Raw genomic sequence first — 21856 nt, 5'->3', positions numbered from 1 at the left:
AAACCTGTGCAACAGAGCCAGGTGCTCATCTTTCACAACTCTTCGGCAATGATCACAAGAGGTCAGGTGGAGAATTTCTCACATTTCATCGATTTCTTCTTGGACAGCAACCTACCCTCACTGTGGAAGGTGGCTTGTCATTCCTGTCCGTATGACGTGTACCAAGACAGACTCTCTAAACTCCAGACTGGATGACCATGTCTTTATAACAGGTAAGTTAATATATTGTGTTTTTCAAACAGACCTGAAAGCTTGTCTCTTCATCAACTCTTTCATATCACATCATCAATTTGGCTTCCATCCTCCACACTCCACACTGGACGAGCTTCTGCCATCTCTGCAATGGATGTTCATTTCATCCCGTATGTATCACGTACCTGCTGGTTGCATCACTACTGGGAGCATGACATTGCTGCTGATGCAGCAGCGCTCCCTGTTGGTTAGAGCAGGTATTTCTAATTTGTTCAGAGTGCCGAGTCCCCATACCCTCCTCTCCTCCTCTCTCCTCCCCTTCCCCTCTCTCCTCCCCTTCCCCTCCCCCTCCCCTTCCCCTCGCCTCCCCTCCCCCTCCTCTCCCCCTCCCCTCCCCCTCGCCTCCCCCTCCCCCCTCTCCCCTCCCCTCCCCTCCCCCTCTCCTTCCCATACACCTCCCCTCCCCCTCCCCCTCCCCCTCCCCTCCCCTCCCCCTCCCCTCCCCTAAAGTGTTTATTATCCTTTGGTAATTAATTTTTCTTTTTTGTCGGAAAATGTCCGTCAGTGTCACATCCAAGCGGCGGATCTCGATCAGACGATACCGCCGTGGCTCAGCCCATCAATGTGTCTGTCCATCTCTACAACTGCACAACTGCACGGATATCCTGGTTGGACCATGAACCCCGTGTCTATGATTCCTTCATCATCTCTGTAAAGTCTGATGGATGCTTGCCAGAAAACCGCAGTCAGCCAGGGTTGCTGTTCAGGCCTTGTCTCCAGGTTTGTGTTGATAAGATTGCCTGACCTCAAGTGCAAGGTGTGTGTGTGTGTGTGTGTGTGTGTGTGTGTGTGTGTGTGTATGTGTGTGTATATGTATGTGTATATATATATGTGTGTGTTTGTGTTTGTGTACATTCCTCGCGTGTGTCCTAATCTAATGAAAAGAGGAGGGGGCACATCAGTAGGATAGTTGCACTTAAAGAGATCATGCAATAGACCTACAGGTGCTGCACACGTGATTGAGTGAGTAATCCTAATGATGCGAGTAGTTTGGAAAGATTTAATGAATATTTTTCATGTTCAGCAGTGTTTATTTTTGGGGGGGTAAAAGGACAAACCTCCCTGTTTTCCTCTGACTCGAGGTTTTTAACGTTTTTGTTGCAGGCTTCTCCAAGTGTCTTGTTTTGAAGAATTCAAACATTCTAACACATTCCCATCTCTTGGCATTCCTTGACCGGGATCCATTTGCCAGTTTGGCTTGTTGATGTAATTTTGTGATTATTTAGTGTTTTAAAGGAATGATGGCCCATGAGGTTGAGTTTGAGGTTCTCGATGTTAAACCCTCTTGTAGTCGGTTGTGATTGAAGCTCCGTACTGTTTCAGGTGAACGTGAGCGAGCGCTACGTGCGAGACCTCATGCCCGGGGAGCGTTACTCCGTGGTGCTGATGCTGTTCCAAGATGGACGGCCGAGCCCGCCCTCGCTGCCTATCGCCTTCCGTACCGGTACGGCCTTTGATAATCGGCTTACTGCTCATCGTCTTTGGATTTGTTTCGGTCCAGCGTCAAATTGAGTTAAAACATACGAGCGGAAGCCCGTGGTAAAAAATACCACGGTATATAAAAAAGGAAACCAATGAGCTGATGCTCTAGGTCCCCCACCTGTTGTGTCATATGAGGAATATATCTGTGTAATATGAAAGCAAAATGTTGAACGGTTTTTCAAATATCGTGGACACAAACAAAAGTACGTGGACGGATGATCGGTCGGTCGGAAAGACCTCATTTTAATGATCCCCTGCTCAAAATTGGGAGGTTATATATTTCTTACTAGCAAAAAAAAAAAGTTTTTTCAGGAGCGATCGAGGCAGAGGTCTATTGCCCAGGTTCAATTATTTGTCTGATTGAAAAAATTATAATTTTCCTATAGGTTTGGATTAATTTGAAGCAACTTTTAAATAATTTTTTTTTCGGTTTGAGGAGCGTCTCCGTTTTTAAGGGTTGGACAGACAGACAGCATTAGCCTATTATATGTACTAGCAACGGTACCCACCCTACGGGCGGGGCTTCAATTGGGAGGCCCAAATGAAAAGGCAAAATATCAGAAATTGAAGGCTTTTTATTTTATTTTAAACGGTTTTTATAAACATCCGTTAAATCATATCACACGCAAATGATCAAAATCTAAACAGTATTTGTAGAATTTCAATAAAAGCCACATCACTGTTTATATCGGTGAATATTATTCCATCGTGTTTGGAAAAACTGGAAAATTGGAAATTGGAAAAATTGGAAAATTGGGGGAAAAAATTGGAAAAACAATATAGCCTATTTTACTCCAGGGGGTCCCAGGATTACCCACCCAAAATTTCGTTGCGATCGGTTCAGCCGTTTTTGCGGTACCTGGGAATAGGCAGACAGACAGACATTTGGTGAATTTTAGTAAAGAAGATGTAGTGGTTGAGAGGGGGCACTGTATGCTGTAGTATTCTCGCTCTTCTTCAGATAGGGAGGGTAAGCCGGCTGTCCCTTCTGCAATTAATTGCTGTATCGATGTTAAAGACCGCACTGGGTCTCAAGACAAGTGTGTGTTCATTTTGTTCTGATACCTTGGCTAAATTTCCTCCATCAAGATTTAATTCTAAAGCTATTTATAAAGGGTTGTGAAAGTTGTTTAACAAAGTATTAAATGGTGAGAGGATGCTGTTCGTGCACTTTAGGGAATTGGTAGATAACGTTAATGGGGGTGTGTTGCTCTTGTCCCTTTGCTTGCATCACGTGACTCTCACGAGCTAGAACCACGCTGTCACCTTTGTGATTTAACCAAGAAAATGGTCTCTCTGACTTTGACGCAACATTGTGGTTGTTATGGGCTCTTACCTCCACTATATTACTGCCTGCCAATAGGGAATGATTGATGCAAAGTATCATGGGAAAATAACTCCTGTCGATGTCAGGTCGTTCCTTTTTGTTAAACAGCCCGATCTCTCACTGTCAGTTTAGGTTCCTTATTCGTCACTCAGTTCTGGGCATGGGCTTCTGCTTCTCTCTCCCCAATTGATGGATGTCCTCAATCTCAAACAACAGGTTAGGACCATCTCCCTGGAGATATCTCAAGCATTCAACAAAGTCTGGCATCCTGATCTGCTTGTCAAACTCTCAGCCTGTGGCATAGAAGGCCTCCTTCATTCCTGGATTTCTGACTTCCACCATTCATGGAGTCAACGTGCTGCCATCGATGGAACCCTTTCCTCCCCTCTCCCAGTGGAGGATGGAGTGCCTCAAGGTAGTGGCCCAGTCTTGCTCCTCATCTAGACAAACTACTTCTCCAATGCTCTGGAAGACCCTCTCTTCCTATTTGCAGATGACATCACATTGTGTCATACATTACCCCATCCCTCTGTCAGAGAGGCTGCCGTATCTCTCTCTGCTGATCTGAAATCGATTAGATGTTAGTCTGGTAAACGGAACATATCCTTCAATTCAGCCAAATGTTACTATCTGACAATTTCAATCCACATGGATCGTCAAATTAACCCACCTGTCTATTTTCATAGTCATCCACTGGAAGAGGTTCAGTCTCTTGACCTTCTAGGCCTCACCATCATCCATGACCTTTCCTAGGCCGACCACATAGCAAAGCTGGCCTCCTAAGCCAGCCGCATCTGGGTATCCTCCATCGATCAAAGTCTTTCCTTGGGAAACCAGAGCTCCTCAGTCCACAAGGCCATTGTCTGTCTGTCTGTCTGTGAGCAGGATATCTCAAAAGTTTTCATTTTCAATCCATTTATCATTTCGCAGGTAGATCAAGACATACATTGCGGCCCTGCAGGATTGCTAAAAAGTGAGCCAAATCACGAGCGAGTAGCTCTCCTGAAAAAGTAATGGACGGATTCGGATAATATTTGGTGGACAGGTTTGGTGTGTGACAAAGACGAATTCATTTTGAAGATGCAGATCCGGATTTTGGTGAAGATCTGGATCTGGATCTGAGAATTTCTTAAGTGATTCTTCACCAGTGAGTGACAGGGCCAAAAACGATATATTGCATGTTGTATCAAAAAGCTGTGGGCGAGTTATGACAAAACTTGGTGGATGAGTTGGGTACAGTCATGGCCAAAAATATTGGCACACTTGCACTTTTTTCAAATAATGCACCTTTTCTTCCAGAAAGTTGTTGAAATTAAAAAATCTTTTGGTGTCCACCATTGTATTTATTTGGTTTGCAGTGGAACAAAACAAAAAAAGCTGAAAAAATTACTAAATCTTAGCTTGTTCCACACAGAAATCCTAAAATGGCCCGGACAATATTATTGTTAGAAATAATTAGATTTCAAGCAGGTGATTCTCCTTTACTTTGGAATTTAACTCACCTGTGGTGAGTTGCAGGTGCCTGCAATATAAAAATCACTAATTCAACCAGTTTTAATAGAGAAAAGGAGTCATTCTGCTGTTTTGTGTGTGTGTGTGTGTGTGTGTGTGTGTGTGTGTGTGTGTGTGTGTGTGTGTGTGTGTGTGTGTGTGTGTGTGTGTGTGTAAAATTGTGGATGTTGTAAAATTAACATCATTTACAACAATCCTTTAAATTATTTAAGTTTAGGAACAACCGATACTGTACAATTAATTATGTGTGTGTGTGTGTGTGTGTGTGTGTGTGTGTGTGTGTGTGTGTGTGTGTGTGTGTGTGTGTGTGTGTGTATGTATGTCTGTGAATGAAAGAGAGGGATAGAATTGTGAGGAACAGAAATGAAAAAACGAGATGTGTGTGTGTGTGTGTGTGTGTGTGTGTGTGTGTGTGTGTGTGTGTGTGTGTGTGTGTGCACGCACACGTGTGTGTCTGTGTCTGTGTGCGCACGCACACGTGTGTGTCTGTGTCTGTGTGCGCGCACACACGTGTGTGTCTGTGTCTGTGTGCGCATGCACACGTGTGTGTCTGTGTGTGTGTGTACTGTGTGTTCTGTGTCAATGAGAATGGAGAAACGATAGAAACCAGAGAATTGTCTGAGGAGGTCAGACACAAGATTGTAGCCAAGCATGGACAATCTCAAAGCTGCAAGTCCATCTCCAAAAACCTTGATGTCCCTGTGTCCACCGTACGCAATGTTATCAGGAAGTTTAAGGCCCACGACACTGTAGCCAACCTCCCTGTACATGGCCGCAAGAGAAAACTTGATCGAAGATTGCAGGGAAGGATTGTTCGAATGGTGGAGAAAGCACCTCGATCAACTGCCAAACAGATTCAAGCTGACCTTCAGACACAAGGTATGACAGTTTCAACTCACACCATCCATCGCCAACTAAATAAAGGGGGTTCTATGTCCTGTGGTCAGATGAGATCAAATTTGAGGTTTTTGGTAAAGCACATCATCTCTATGTTTACAGAAAAGAAAATGAAACCTTCAAAGAAAAGAACACCTTCTCTGCAGTCAAACATGGAGGAGGTTCAGTGATGTTTTGGGGTTGCTGCGCTGCCTCTGGCACTGAGTGCCTTGAATGTGTGCATGGCATCATGAAATCAGGAGATTACCAAGGCATTTTGGAGCGCAATGTTCAACCCAGTGACAGCTGGGTCTCTGTCGAAGGTCATGGGTCTTGCAGCAGGACAATGACCCCAAACACTTCAAAAAGAACCCAGGAATGGTTCAAGACAAAACGCTGGACTGTTCTGACGTGGCCAGCAATGAGTCCAGATCTAAATCCCATTAAACACCTGTGGGGAGATCTGAAAACAGCAGTTGGGAGAAGGCACCCTTCAAATCTGGGAGAACTGGAGCAGTTTGCACAAGAAGAGTGGGCCAAACAGCCAGTAGAGAGGTGTAGGAAGCTCATTCATGGCCAAAGGAAGTGCTTGACTGCAGTTATTTTGTCCAAAGTCTGTGCTACCAAATATTAAGTCTTGGGTGTCAATAATTTTGTCAATGCCATTTCTTTTTATTTTCTGGTTTAAAAGGATATATTAAGTTCTGAAACAAAAACAAAGGTTTTGTAATATTAACAGTGAAATAAAGAATTGTGGAGACCAAATACTTTTGTCAATTTCAACTTGTTTGTAGAGAAAATTATGAGTTATTTGAAAAACTTGCAATCGTGCCAATATTTTTGGCCACGACTGTAGGTGACAAGAACCAGGCGATTCGATTTTGGTTCAGGTCCGGATCCAGATCTGGCCGAAACGTAAACTATTCAGCCTGGTAGAGGTACACGCTCTACCGAGTGCCGTTCGCGCTGCTTCATTTTATCACTTAATTTTTTAACTATGAGATTGGTTGAAGCACTTACAGTTTATCCTTGTACGAAATAGAGGGTAAGTCAATAAGTGAAGTGAATTTGTGATTTACCCACCAATAGATGTCACCAGTGGTAAAGAGTTTGAAAAGTTTTAATATTCGCCGTCATCCCCTGGCTCGTCCACACATTTACATGCTTGTCATAATAAGATCATGTTGGTTGGTCCCCGATCCATTCTTGTACCCCCATATACCATCATCGTCATCACTGAAGTTCCCACTTTGGATAATTCCTAATCCTTCTTCGAGCTAAACATGTAAAATTCTGACTGCAAGGTCAGTTGGGTAATAGTTCAAAACGTAGCTCCTCAAGGTACTGCACTGTATCACATTGACACTGTTGGTGGGTGCCCCACAATGCTTTGTGTGTATTGCCCGTTTCAATTTGTTTATCAGAAGTGCTGAGTATATTGCACTTGGTACAGTTTCATGCTAGACATTGAAGTTGGTGACATGAACAAACCTTCTGTCCCGGAACATTGTCACCACTTTCTTGACACCTGGACATGTCTTGAACTTGTTTGGTGTTGGTGACAATGGGTGTTACCACTGCAAAGATGTTCCTTTACTCTGGGGTTCATAATGCTGAACAAACGTTGGACTTCTGCTTCGCTTCGCTAGACAAGACTGGCCTATTGGCAAACATGTCTGTTTGTGTTCATCAGTGAGCATTCGTGGCAACCACCGATCACGTGCTTTGTGGAAACCAAGATACTTGTGCATTACTGCGTCTACTGCACTGTATGCTGGCAGCATGGTCTAGAGCTATGCATACTCGCCTCTAAGCTGTCTAGCCTGGGGTTGAATCTTGACCCAGGGTGATTACCTGGGTCGGGATGGACGTTAAACGGGCGCCCCGTCTGCCAGCATTAATTGATGGACGTTAAAGATCCCATGGTGTCCTTCGAACAAATTCCAAGTTCCTGCCCTGTCTTCCTGTGTCAGAGTGGTGAGCCATCCAGGATTGTAACCCAAGCCAGAGAAACTGCTTCAGCAGTACCGATGCTCTGTGTAGACCATGGCTCATAATCTGATCTGACTCTACCTTGAGCCAGATCTACATTGGTGGCTGTGTCGTCTTGTGATAAACATCAAGCCTCCCATGTCAGTCCTGGCCACAGTCCTCCGTATTCCTTGCACCCACTCATTCGTACTTTACAAAACCACTCACCCCGTATGATAGGTACTTGGTTTCCATCATATACTGTTCATACAGTATATTCACATACAGTTCATACCGTTCATACAGTTCAAACAATATACTGTTCATAGTACTGTCTTTCCCTCGCGGTCCCCCTGTGCTGTCTTTCCCTCGTGGTCCCCCTGTGCTGTCTTTCCCTCGTGGTCCCCCTGTACTGTCTTTCCCTTGTGGTCCCCCTGTACTGTCTTTCCCTCGCGGTCCCCCTGTGCTGTCTTTCCCTCGTGGTCCCCCTGTACTGTCTTTCCGTCGTGGTCCCCCTGTGCTGTCTTTCCCTCGTGGTCCCCCTGTACTGTCTTTCCCTCGCGGTCCCCCTGTGCTGTCTTTCCCTTGTGGTCCCCCTGTACTGTCTTTCCGTCATGGTCCCCCTGTGCTGTCTTTCCCTCGTCGTCCCCCTGTGCTGTCTTTCCCTCGCGGTCCCCCTGTGCTGTCTTTCCCTCGTGGTCCCCCTGTGCTGTCTTTCCCTCGTGGTCCCCCTGTGCTGTCTTTCCCTCGTGGTCCCCCGTACTGTCTTTCCCTCGTGGTCCCCCTGTGCTGTCTTTCCCTCGTGGTCCCCCTGTACTCTCTTTCCCTCGTGGTCCCCCTGTGCTGTCTTTCCCTCGTGGTCCCCCTGTACTGTCTTTCCCTCGTGGTCCCCCTGTACTGTCTTTCCCTCGCAGTCCCCCTGTACTGTCTTTCCCTCGTGGTCCCCCTGTGCTGTCTTTCCCTCGTAGTCCCCCTGTACTGTCTTTCCCTCATGGTCCCCCTGTACTGTCTTTCCCTCGTGGTCCCCCTGTACTGTCTTTCCCTCGCGGTCCCCCTGTACTGTCTTTCCCTCATGGTCCCCCTGTGCTGTCTTTCCCTCGTGGTCCCCCTGTGCTGTCTTTCCCTCGTGGTCCCCCTGTGCTGTCGTTCCCTCGTGGTCCCCCTGTGCTGTCTTTCCCTCGTGGTCCCCCTGTACTGTCTTTCCCTCGCGGTCCCCCTGTACTGTCTTTCCCTCGTGGTCCCCCTGTACTGTCTTTCCCTCGCGGTCCCCCTGTGCTGTCTTTCCCTCGTGGTCCCCCTGTGCTGTCTTTCCCTCGTGGTCCCCCTGTGCTGTCTTTCCCTCGTGGTCCCCCTGTGCTGTCTTTCCCTCGTGGTCCCCCTGTACTGTCTTTCCCTCGTGGTCCCCATGTGCTGTCTTTCCCTCGTGGTCCCCCTGTGCTGTCTTTCCCTCGTGGTCCCCCTATGCTGTCTTTCCCTCGTGGTCCCCCTGTGCTGTCTTTCCCTCATGGTCCCCCTGTGCTGTCTTTCCCTCGTGGTCCCCCTGTGCTGTCTTTCCCTCGTGGTCCCCCTGTGCTGTCTTTCCTTCATGGTTGTCAGCTCTTTCACGAGCCTCGATTCAGTATACAAAAAAAAATATATATATATATACCATACTGTGCAGTCGTTCTCCTAAGAATGTCATGCGTTTTGACATTCTCACCAAGCAAAACCCCTGAGGCCTCCTCGGTGCTCTAACGGTGCAGCGGGGCAGCCATCTTTACAGAATCATACTAAAATACGCCATTTCGTGTCTGTCTGTCTGTCTGTCTGATGAATTTTTGATGCCAAAACATTCCGTCGTTACTTATCCAATCTCAACCAAACTTGATAGGATGACGAAGGGTTACATAATGAAGGTTGTAGCGCATTCATTTGACCCCTTCCCCAAGGGGGTTTTCTCTCCCGAGCGGGTTTTCCTCGCCATTGCTGTCAATGGCGTTGCGTGTTGAGGTGTATATCAATGTTAAATTAGCTTTATCGTGGCGTTTGTCCAAATAAGAATTATCATGGCATTTTTCCAAACACGCTTTTAATACAATTAATGATAATCGCATATTATTAATGTTATTACAAAACAATATCGGTTCACGAGTTATCAAACAGAGTGACCACTATATTCATCATGGGTGTGTGTCTGTCTGTCCGCAGCATAACTACCCGATGATATCATCTGATCTTGATGAAACTTGGGTGGGAGGTTGATATCATTATCTAGTTGTGTCCTGCCTAGAGTGGGCGTATTGCGCCCATTGTGGGCAGAGCGACGCCAGAAAAAGATGTCTTTTTAGGGCGTAATCGAGTTTAAGCTACATCTTCTCCGAGGGAGTTGGTGGAATCTGACAGGGGTTTCGGTATTTGGTTAGGCTAATGTCATGTGTCTAGCCCCACATAGCTCGATTTTTCATTTTCACCCCAAGGTCAAGGTCACAAGGTCACGAAATATAGAAAAGTCGATTTTTGGTGGTTTTATTACATTGTTCGCTTCCTGATAGGGTGAATGTCGTACATGATCTTATATTATCACATACATCATGAAATACAAGTTTTCCAAGAAATTTCAGAATCTTTGACCTTTGACCGTTGAAGGTCACAAAGGTCAAGGTTTCAAAGTTGTCGGAATCGAACCGAATTTTCGGTATTGTGTAGCTAATTAACCTCATAACTGATTATACATTATTTTCTATCTCATTTCAAGGTCAGTAACCTTCATTTTGACATTTCCGGGCCTGGCCTGTCCGGGTCTGTTTCGGTTATAGTCCGTCCTTTGTCATTGAATACCGCTCGCTCGTGAACCATCGTCGTCTCCTGACTTGTTAATACTAATAATGTCCCACTTCCCCAAGGCGTTTTTCCTGCAGTGATAACGTGTATAAATAGCTTTTAGTTATAACTAGCCGAAACCCGTGGAACATCCATGGAAGGGAGGATGTGGTGTATGGACAGAGTGTACCATTATGGATGGCATAGGGGATTTGCTTGTCCGAGTAAGAGTTAGGAAGAAAGATGAGAATGAAGAGTGCGTATATGAACAACGATCGCCGACACCGGCACAAATGCATGCTCTGGATTGTCCACTCAGTGGACGGCTTGCTTTCGCCTTCGCCTGTCCAATCAGCAGACGGCTTGCTTTGCCTTCGCCCAGCAGACGCCAATACGATGGCGTCGTAAGATGGCGTCATAAGATGGCGTCGTATCGGCAGTTAATCGGATGCTTTTGGGCCCCAACGTCGGCTAATTCAGATTTTTCGAGTATGGCTGTACGTGATAAACAAAGAGCGTGGTTCGTAGATCGTAAATCCATTAGTGCCATGGGCATTGGGTCACTGGGTGCGGCATAAAAGGGATAACAAAGTCGAGTCCTTACGCTATGATTATATAGATGGCGTTTCCGTGGGAGCAACGGCTTCTACAGGAAGTAAACATTTTAAACCACAAACACGTATGATTAGCTTTTTAAACAGTCCCTAATGCTGTTTATAACACTAAATGAAGAAATTTGGAGGAATCCTGACATCCGTGAAGTAAGGTTTACTTACAGAACTGAGCGAAGATCTACTGTACTCTATATAACCCACAAATGTTGGGTTAATAACATGGCCATTTCTGCCGCTACCGTGGCATTTTTCGTAGCGAACCTTTGAAACTCGCTCCTGCTGTTTGATACGAAACTGAAAGGGAGGAGCTCGGGTTGTTCTCCTTTACCAAGCAGCTAGCTAGTGCTTGCCAAGCCAGCCATCCTTAACGGTTTTGAATGGAGTGCTTGCTCGAATGCTTCAACCACTTGGCGATCTCTTCACAAGAAACTTGGTAAATGAACAGACGCCCAATGTTCATGAGATCCGACCATAAATCGACTGTAATCTATATACCCCAAAGAGGAATAACCCTTTTTTCCGCTCCCGTAGTGAGCAGGTGTACTAGTGTTTACAAATGCACCAAGGGAGGAAGTTGGGTATTAAGTGGTCAACAAATGACACACTTGTACTTACAATATCGCACATAATGTGATTGTATTATACAGGTGCATTGTCCCTGGAGAGTGAAATTCACTTTGTTTATCGACTTACCCTCATATGTTTAATTTGGCAGCATTTCAAAGTAAAAACTTAATTATGGAATCATCTTGAAATATTTGAGTTTAAGACAACCTCAAGAATAATGCTGAGAAACCGTTTTTTTTATTAACGACAGAAAATAGCAAAGTTTCCCATAACATGCATAGATTACCTACCATTGGTCTTGTTTTTAAGTTGTTATTCCAGGAATATATGAGGTATCCTTAACGTGCATGATGTCTGAGAGAAATTAATATTCAGATCTGATGTCTTTGGAATGCCAATTGATAGTGATGTTTGTTTTGTTGAAAGCACCACCAGGTGTACGGACCCTCGAGGTCCTCGCCCGAGGTTCGAATGTAGCCCTCTTGGCCTGGACACGTCCGGAGGTGGCTTTCTTTTCGGCCTACCTGATTTCGGCCTACTCCTATGATCCTGCCCACCGTGCTTTCCTCTGGGAACAGCTGGAGCCACCGCAGGATACTGCTGCCCACCGAGTCACGATGGTGCGATTTTGTGAAAGGCCTTCTAGTTTGGGTTATGGATGCAACAGATTTTCAACAAATATTAGAATTTTCCACAGTCATGTGATGCAACAACAAAATGTTTGTGCTTCATAAGAAACTGCACTAGTGGATGCAAATCAGAGGAGGTCCTGTTGCTGCACAAGGGAAGAAACTGACGTGTTATCTAACAGTCATTGTTCTTTTACGTAGGAGGTTCGAGAATTGAGACCAGCCTGGGAGTACACCTTCCGTGTGATGATGCTTAGTGGAGGTCCAGATCCACAGGTGTGCTGTCCAGATGCAGCTCTTCCATTCATCACCCGTAAGAATCACACTCTCGGCCCACCATACGCCCTGTGTTATATGGAAACTTAATTTTTTTGTATCTTTAGCTTGGCCCGCCTCCTATATACGCCCTGTGTTATATGGAAACTTAATTTTTTTGTATCTTTAGCTCGGCCCGCCTCCGATATACGCCCTGTGTTATATGGAAACTTAATTTTTTTAAATCTTTAGCTCGGCCCACCTCCGATAGACGCCCTGTGTTATATGGAAACTTTTTTTTTTTTTATCTTTAGCTCGGCCCGCCTCCTATATACGCCCTGTGTTATATGGAAACTTTTTTTTTTTTTCTTTAGCTTGGCCCGCCTCCGATATACGCCCTGTGTTATATGGAAACTTTATTTTTTTTTATCTTTAGCTCGGCCCGCCTCCTATATACGCCCTGTGTTATATGGAAACTTTTTTTTTTTTTCTTTAGCTTGGCCCGCCTCCGATATACGCCCTGTGTTATATGGAAACTTTTTTTTTTTTTATCTTTAGCTCGGCCCGCCTCCTATATACGCCCTGTGTTATATGGAAACTTTTTTTTTTTTTCTTTAGCTTGGCCCGCTTCCGATATACGCCCTGTGTTATATGGAAACTTTATTTTTTTTATCTTTAGCTCAGCCCGCCTCCTATATACGCCCTGTGTTATATGGAAACTTTATTTTTTTTAATCTTTAGCTCAGCCCGCCTCCGATATACGCCCTGTGTGAAATGGAAACTTTATTTTTTTTTATCTTTAGCTCGGCCCGCCTCCGATATACGCCCTGTGTTATATGGAAACTTTTTTTTTTTTTTCTTTAGCTCAGCCCGCCTCCGATATACGCCCTGTGTTATATGGAAACTTAATTTTTTTTAATCTTTAGCTCAGCCCGCCTACGATATACGCCCTGTGTGAAATGGAAACTTTATTTTTTTTTATCTTTAGCTCGGCCCGCCTCCGATATACGCCCTGTGTTATATGGAAACTTTTTTTTTTTTTTCTTTAGCTCAGCCCGCCTCCGATATACGCCCTGTGTTATATGGAAACTTTATTTTTTTTATCTTTAGCTCGGCCCGCCTCCGATATACGCCCTGTGTTATATGGAAACTTTTTTTTTTTTTTCTTTAGCTCAGCCCGCCTCCGATATACGCCCTGTGTTATATGGAAACTTTTTTTTTTTTTTCTTTAGCTCAGCCCGCCTCCGATATACGCCCTGTGTTATATGGAAACTTTATTTTTTTTATCTTTAGCTCGGCCCGCCTCCGATATACGCCCTGTGTTATATGGAAACTTTTTTTTTTTTTTCTTTAGCTCAGCCCGCCTCCGATATACGCCCTGTGTTATATGGAAACTTTATTTTTTTTATCTTTAGCTCAGCCCGCCTCCGATATACGCCCTGTGTTATATGGAAACTTTTTATTTTTTTTAAATCTTTAGCTCGGCCCGCCTCCAATATACGCCCTGTGTTATATGGAAACTTTATTTTTTTTAATCTTTAGCTCAGCCCGCCTCCGATATACGCCCTGTGTGAAATGGAAACTTAATTTTTTTTTATCTTTAGCTCAGCCCGCCTCCGATATACGCCCTGTGTTATATGGAAACTTTATTTTTTTTTATCTTTAACTCGGCCCGCCTCCGATATACGCCCTGTGTTATATGGAAACTTTACTTTTTTTTATCTTTAGCTCAGCCCGCCTCCGATATACGCCCTGTGTTATATGGAAACTTTACTTTTTTGAATCTTTAGCTCAGCCCGCCTCCGATATACGCCCTGTGTTATATGGAAACTTAATTTTTTTAAATCTTTAGCTCGGCCCGCCTCCTATATACGCCCTGTGTTATATGGAAACTTAATTTTTTTAAATCTTTAGCTCGGCCCGCCTCCGATATACGCCCTGTGTTATATGGAAACTTTACTTTTTTAAATCTTTAGCTCGGCCCGCCTCCTATATACGCCCTGTGTTATATGGAAACTTTATTTTTTTTTATCTTTAGCTCAGCCCGCCTCCTATATACGCCCTGTGTTATATGGAAACTTTATTTTTTTTATCTTTAGCTCGGCCCACCTCCGATATACGCCCTGTGTTATATGGAAACTTTATTTTTTTTATCTTTAGCTCAGCCCGCCTCCGATATACGCCCTGTGTTATATGGAAACTTTATTTTTTTTATCTTTAGCTCAGCCCGCCTCCGATATATGCCCTGTGTTATATAGGAACTTTATTTTTTTTATCTTTAGCTCAGCCCGCCTCCTATATACGCCCTGTGTTATATGGAAACTTTTTTTTTTTTTGTATCTTTAGCTCGGCCCGCCTCCGATATACGCCCTGTGTTATATGGAAACTTAATTTTTTTGTATCTGTAGCTCGGCCCGCCTCCGATATACGCCCTGTGTTATATGGAAACTTTAATTTTTTGTATCTTTAGCTCGGCTCGCCTCCGAAATACGCCATGTGTTATATGGAAACTTTATTTTTTTTATCTTTAGCTCGGCCCACCTCCGATATACGCCCTGTGTTATATGGAAACTTAATTTTTTTGTATCTTTAGCTCGGCCCGCCTCCGATATACGCCCTGTGTTATATGGAAACTTTATTTTTTTGTATCTTTAGCTCGGCCCGCCTCCGATATACGCCCTGTGTTATATGGAAACTTAATTTTTTTGTTTCTTTAGCTCAGCCCGCCTCCGATATACGCCCTGTGTTTGATGGAAACTTAATTTTTTTGTATCTTTAGCTCGGCCCGCCTCCGAAATACGCCCTGTGTTATATGGAAACTTTATTTTTTTTTTATCTTTAGCTCGGCCCGCCTCCTATATACGCCCTGTGTTATATGGAAACTTTATTTTTTTTTATCTTTAGCTCGGCCCGCCTCCTATATACGCCCTGTGTTATATGGAAACTTTATTTTTTTTATCTTTAGCTCAGCCCGCCTCCTATATACGCCCTGTGTTATATGGAAACTTAATTTTTTTTAAATCTTTAGCTCAGCCCGCCTCCGATATACGCCCTGTGTTATATGGAAACTTTATTTTTTTTGTATCTTTAGCTCGGCCCGCCTCCGATATACGCCCTGTGTTATATGGAAACTTTATTTTTTTGTATCTTTAGCTTGGCCCGCCTCCGAAATACGCCCTGTGTTATATGGAAACTTTATTTTTTTGTATCTTTAGCACGGCCCGCCTCCGATATACGCCCTGTGTTATATGGAAACTTAATTTTTTTGTATCTTTAGCTCAGCCCGCCTCCGATATACGCCCTGTGTTATATGGAAACTTTATTTTTTTTATCTTTAGCTCGGCCCACCTCCGATATACGCCCGGTGTTATATGGAAACTTAATTTTTTTGTATCTTTAGCTCGGCCCACCTCCGATATACGCCCTGTGTGAAATGGAAACTTAATTTTTTTGTATCTTTAGCTCGGCCCGCCTCCGATATATGCCCTGTGTGAAATGGAAACTTAATTTTTTTGTATCTTTAGCTCAGCCCGCCTCCGATATACGCCCTGTGTTATATGGAAACTTAATTTTTTTGTATCTTTAGCTCGGCCTGCCTCCGATATATGCCCTGTGTTATCTGGAAACTTTATTTTTTTTATCTTTAGCTCGGCCCGCCTCCTATATACGCCCTGTGTTATATGGAAACTTTATTTTTTTTTTATCTTTAGCTCAGCCCGCCTCCGATATACGCCCTGTGTTATATGGAAACCTTATTTTTTTAATCTTTAGCTCGGCTCGCCTCCTATATACGCCCTGTGTTAAATGGAAACTTTATTTTTTTTATCTTTAGCTCGGCCCACCTCCGATATACGCCCTGTGTTATATGGAAACTTTATTTTTTTTATCTTTAGCTCAGCCCGCCTCTGATATATGCCCTGTGTTATATAGGAACTTTATTTTTTTTATCTTTAGCTCAGCCCGCCTCCTATATACGCCCTGTGTTATATGGAAACTTTTTTTTTTTTGTATCTTTAGCTCGGCCCGCCTCCGATATACGCCCTGTGTTATATGGAAACTTAATTTTTTTGTATCTGTAGCTCGGCCCGCCTCCGATATACGCCCTGTGTTATATGGAAACTTAATTTTTTTGTATCTTTAGCTCGGCCCGCCTCCGATATACGCCCTGTGTTATATGGAAACTTAATTTTTTTGTTTCTTTAGCTCAGCCCGCCTCCGATATACGCCCTGTGTTTGATGGAAACTTAATTTTTTTGTATCTTTAGCTCGGCCCGCCTCTGATATACGCCCTGCGTTATATGGAAACTTAATTTTTTTGTATCTTTAGCTTGGCCCGCCTCCGAAATACGCCCTGTGTTATATGGAAACTTTATTTTTTTTTTTATCTTTAGCTCGGCCCGCCTCCTATATACGCCCTGTGTTATATGGAAACTTTATTTTTTTTTATCTTTAGCTCGGCCCGCCTCCTATATACGCCCTGTGTTATATGGAAACTTTATTTTTTTTATCTTTAGCTCAGCCCGCCTCCTATATACGCCCTGTGTTATATGGAAACTTAATTTTTTTAAATCTTTAGCTCAGCCCGCCTCCGATATACGCCCTGTGTTATATGGAAACTTTATTTTTTTTGTATCTTTAGCTCGGCACGCCTCCGATATACGCCCTGTGTTATATGGAAACTTTATTTTTTTGTATCTTTAGCTTGGCCCGCCTCCGAAATACGCCCTGTGTTATATGGAAACTTTATTTTTTTGTATCTTTAGCTCGGCCCGCCTCCGATATACGCCCTGTGTTATATGGAAACTTAATTTTTTTTATCTTTAGCTCGGCCCACCTCCGATATACGCCCGGTGTTATATGGAAACTTAATTTTTTTGTATCTTTAGCTCGGCCCGCCTCCGATATATGCCCTGTGTGAAATGGAAACTTAATTTTTTTGTATCTTTAGCTCAGCCCGCCTCCGATATACGCCCTGTGTTATATGGAAACTTAATTTTTTTGTATCTTTAGCTCGGCCTGCCTCCGATATATGCCCTGTGTTATCTGGAAACTTTATTTTTTTTATCTTTAGCTCGGCCCGCCTCCTATATACGCCCTGTGTTATATGGAAACTTTATTTTTTTTTATCTTTAGCTCAGCCCGCCTCCGATATACGCCCTGTGTTATATGGAAATTTTATTTTTTTGTATCTTTAGCTCGGCCCGCCTCCGATATACGCCCTGTGTTATATGGAAACTTAATTTTTTTGTATCTTTAGCTCAGCCCGCCTCCGATATACGCCCTTTGTTATGTAGAAACTTTATTTTTTTTAATATTTAGCTCGGCCCGCCTCCGATATACGCCCTGTGTTATATGGAAACTTAATTTTTTTGTATCTTTAGCTCGGCCCGCCTCCGATATACGCCCTGTGTTACATGGAAACTTTATTTTTTTTTATCTTTAGCTCGGCCCGCCTCCTATATATGCCCTGTGTTATATGGAAACTTTTTTTTTTTTTCTTTAGCTCAGCCCGCCTCCTATATACGCCCTGTGTTATATGGAAATTTTTTTTTTTTATCTTTAGCTCGGCCCGCCTCCGATATACGCCCTGTGTTATATGGAAACTTTATTTTTTTTATCTTTAGCTCAGCCCGCCTCCTATATACGCCCTGTGTTATATGGAAACTTTATATTTTTTTTAATCTTTAGCTCGGCCCGCCACCTATATACGCCCTGTGTTATATGGAAACTTTATTTTTTTTTTATCTTTAGCTCGGCCCGCCTCCGATATACGCCCTGTGTTATATGGAAACTTAATTTTTTTGTATCTGTAGCTCGGCCCGCCTCCGATATACGCCCTGTGTTATATGGAAACTTTAATTTTTTGTATCTTTAGCTCGGCTCGCCTCCGAAATACGCCCTGTGTTATATGGAAACTTTATTTTTTTTATCTTTAGCTCAGCCCGCCTCCGATATACGCCCTGTGTTATATGGAAACTTTATTTTTTTTATCTTTAGCTCAGCCCGCCTCCGATATATGCCCTGTGTTATATAGGAACTTTATTTTTTTTATCTTTAGCTCAGCCCGCCTCCTATATACGCCCTGTGTTATATGGAAACTTTATTTTTTTTTTATCTTTAGCTCGGCCCGCCTCCGATATACGCCCTGTGTTATATGGAAACTTAATTTTTTTGTATCTGTAGCTCGGCCCGCCTCCGATATACGCCCTGTGTTATATGGAAACTTTAATTTTTTGTATCTTTAGCTCGGCTCGCCTCCGAAATACGCCATGTGTTATATGGAAACTTTATTTTTTTTATCTTTAGCTCGGCCCACCTCCGATATACGCCCTGTGTTATATGGAAACTTTATTTTTTTGTTTCTTTAGCTCAGCCCGCCTCCAATATACGCCCTGTGTTTGATGGAAACTTTATTTTTTTGTATCTTTAGCTCGGCCCGCCTCTGATATACGCCCTGTGTTATATGGAAACTTAATTTTTTTGTATCTTTAGCTTGGCCCGCCTCCGAAATACGCCCTGTGTTATATGGAAACTTTATTTTTTTTTTATCTTTAGCTCGGCCCGCCTCCTATATACGCCCTGTGTTATATGGAAACTTTATTTTTTTTTATCTTTAGCTCGGCCCGCCTCCTATATACGCCCTGTGTTATATGGAAACTTTATTTTTTTTATCTTTAGCTCAGCCCGCCTCCTATATACGCCCTGTGTTATATGGAAACTTAATTTTTTTAAATCTTTAGCTCAGCCCGCCTCCGATATACGCCCTGTGTTATATTATGGAAACTTTATTTTTTTTGTATCTTTAGCTCGGCCCGCCTCCGATATACGCCCTGTGTTATATGGAAACTTTATTTTTTTGTATCTTTAGCTTGGCCCGCCTCCGAAATACGCCCTGTGTTATATGGAAACTTTATTTTTTTGTATCTTTAGCTCGGCCCGCCTCCGATATACGCCCTGTGTTATATGGAAACTTAATTTTTTTGTATCTTTAGCTCAGCCCGCCTCCGATATACGCCCTGTGTTATATGGAAACTTTATTTTTTTTATCTTTAGCTCGGCCCACCTCCGATATACGCCCGGTGTTATATGGAAACTTAATTTTTTTGTATCTTTAGCTCGGCCCGCCTCCGATATATGCCCTGTGTGAAATGGAAACTTAATTTTTTTGTATCTTTAGCTCAGCCCGCCTCCGATATACGCCCTGTGTTATATGGAAACTTAATTTTTTTGTATCTTTAGCTCGGCCTGCCTCCGATATATGCCCTGTGTTATATGGAAACTTTATTTTTTTTATCTTTAGCTCGGCCCGCCTCCTATATACGCCCTGTGTTATATGGAAACTTTATTTTTTTTAATCTTTAGCTCAGCCCGCCTCCGATATACGCCCTGTGTTATATGGAAATTTTATTTTTTTGTATCTTTAGCTCGGCCCGCCTCCGATATACGCCCTGTGTTATATGGAAACTTAATTTTTTTGTATCTTTAGCTCAGCCCACCTCCGATATACGCCCTTTGTTATGTAGAAACTTTATTTTTTTTAATCTTTAGCTCGGCCCGCCTCCGATATACGCCCTGTGTTATATGGAAACTTTATTTTTTTTATCTTCAGCTCGGCCCGCCTCCGATATACGCCCTGTGTTATATGGAAACTCTTTTTTTTTGTATCTTTAGCTCAGCCCACCTCCGATATACGCCCTGTATTATATGGAAACTTAATTTTTTTTATCTTTAGCTCAGCGCGCCTCCGATATACGCCCTGTGTTATATGGAAACTTTATTTTTTTTTATCTTTAGCTCGGCTCACCTCCGACATACGCCCTGTGTTATATGGAAACTTTATTTTTTTAAATCTTCAACTCAGCCCGCCTCCTATAGACGCCCTGTGTTATATGGAAACTTTTTTTTTTTTATCTTTAGCTCAGCCCGCCTCCGATATACGCCCTGTGTTATATGGAAACTTAATTTTTTTGTATCTTTAGCTCGGCCTGCCTCCGATATACGCCCTGTGTTGCATGGAAACTTTATTTTTTTTATCTTTAGCTCAGCCCGCCTCCTATATACGCCCTGTGTTATATGGAAACTTTATTTTTTTTATCTTTGGCTCAGCCCACCTCCGATATATGCCCTGTGTTATATGGAAACTTTATTTTCTTTATCTTTGGCTCAGCCCGCCTCCGATATACGCCCTGTGTTATATGGAAACTTTATTTTTTTTTATCTTTAGCTCGGCCCGCCTCCGATATACGCCCTGTGTTATATGGAAACTTTATTTTTTTTTATCTTTAGCTCGGCCCGCCTCCGATATACGCCCTGTGTTAGATGGAAACTTTATTTTTTTTATCTTTAGCTCGGCCCGCCTCCGATATACGCCCTGTGTTATATGGAAACTTAATTTTTTTGTATCTGTAGCTCGGCCCGCCTCCGATATACGCCCTGTGTTATATGGAAACTTTATTTTTTTGTATCTTTAGCTCGGCCCGCCTCCGAAATACGCCCTGTGTTATATGGAAACTTTATTTTTTTTATCTTTAGCTCGGCCCACCTCCGATATACGCCCTGTGTTATATGGAAACTTTATTTTTTTGAATCTTTAGCTCGGCCCGCCTCCGATATACGCCCTGTGTTATATGGAAACTTAATTTTTTTGTATCTTTAGCTCAGCCCGCCTCCGATATACGCCCTGTGTTTGATGGAAACTTTATTTTTTTGTATCTTTAGCTCGGCCCGCCTCTGATATACGCCCTGTGTTATATGGAAACTTAATTTTTTTGTATCTTTAGCTTGGCCCGCCTCCGAAATACGCCCTGTGTTATATGGAAACTTTATTTTTTTTTTATCTTTAGCTCGGCCCGCCTCCTATATACGCCCTGTGTTATATGGAAACTTTATTTTTTTTTATCTTTAGCTCGGCCCGCCTCCTATATACGCCCTGTGTTATATGGAAACTTTATTTTTTTTATCTTTAGCTCAGCCCGCCTCCTATATACGCCCTGTGTAACATGGAAACTTTATTTTTTTAAATCTTTAGCTCAGCCCGCCTCCGATATACGCCCTGTGTTATATGGAAACTTTATTTTTTTGTATCTTTAGCTCGGCCCGCCTCCGATATACGCCCTGTGTTATATGGAAACTTTATTTTTTTGTATCTTTAGCTTGGCCCGCCTCCGAAATACGCCCTGTGTTATATGGAAACTTTATTTTTTTTATCTTTAGCTCGGCCCACCTCCGATATACGCCCTGTGTTATATGGAAACTTAATTTTTTTGTATCTTTAGCTCGGCCCGCCTCCGATATACGCCCTGTGTGAAATGGAAACTTAATTTTTTTGTATCTTTAGCTCAGCCCGCCTCCGATATACGCCCTGTGTTATATGGAAACTTAATTTTTTTGTATCTTTAGCTTGGCCCGCCTCCGATATACGCCCTGTGTTATATGGAAACTTCATTTTTTTTATCTTTAGCTCGGCCCGCCTCCTATATACGACCTGTGTTATATGGAAACTTTATTTTTTTTATCTTTAGCTCAGCCCGCCTCCGATATACGCCCTGTGTTATATGGAAACTTAATTTTTT

The 21856-nt window shown here is 43.1% G+C and overlaps 1 protein-coding gene across 1 annotated transcript in view; it reads left to right on the top strand.

The window, feature by feature from the left end:
* The window catches only part of LOC137421286 (receptor-type tyrosine-protein phosphatase O), a 275641-nt gene that overhangs the window by 73883 nt on the left and 179902 nt on the right, over positions 1 to 21856 (top strand). Inside the window, exons 7-10 of the mRNA XM_068107186.2 lie at positions 758 to 972; positions 1576 to 1696; positions 11827 to 12020; positions 12231 to 12342. Of these exons, the coding sequence (XP_067963287.2) occupies positions 758 to 972; positions 1576 to 1696; positions 11827 to 12020; positions 12231 to 12342 (642 nt within the window). The remainder of the gene's footprint in view (positions 1 to 757; positions 973 to 1575; positions 1697 to 11826; positions 12021 to 12230; positions 12343 to 21856) is intronic.

This window comes from Myxine glutinosa, chromosome 1, assembly GCF_964187855.1.
Source record: "Myxine glutinosa chromosome 1, kmMyxGlut1.1, whole genome shotgun sequence".
NCBI lineage: Eukaryota > Metazoa > Chordata > Myxini > Myxiniformes > Myxinidae > Myxine > Myxine glutinosa.
The sequence above is the reverse complement of the archived record's forward strand: the minus strand, read 5'-3'. Positions and strand labels throughout refer to the sequence as shown.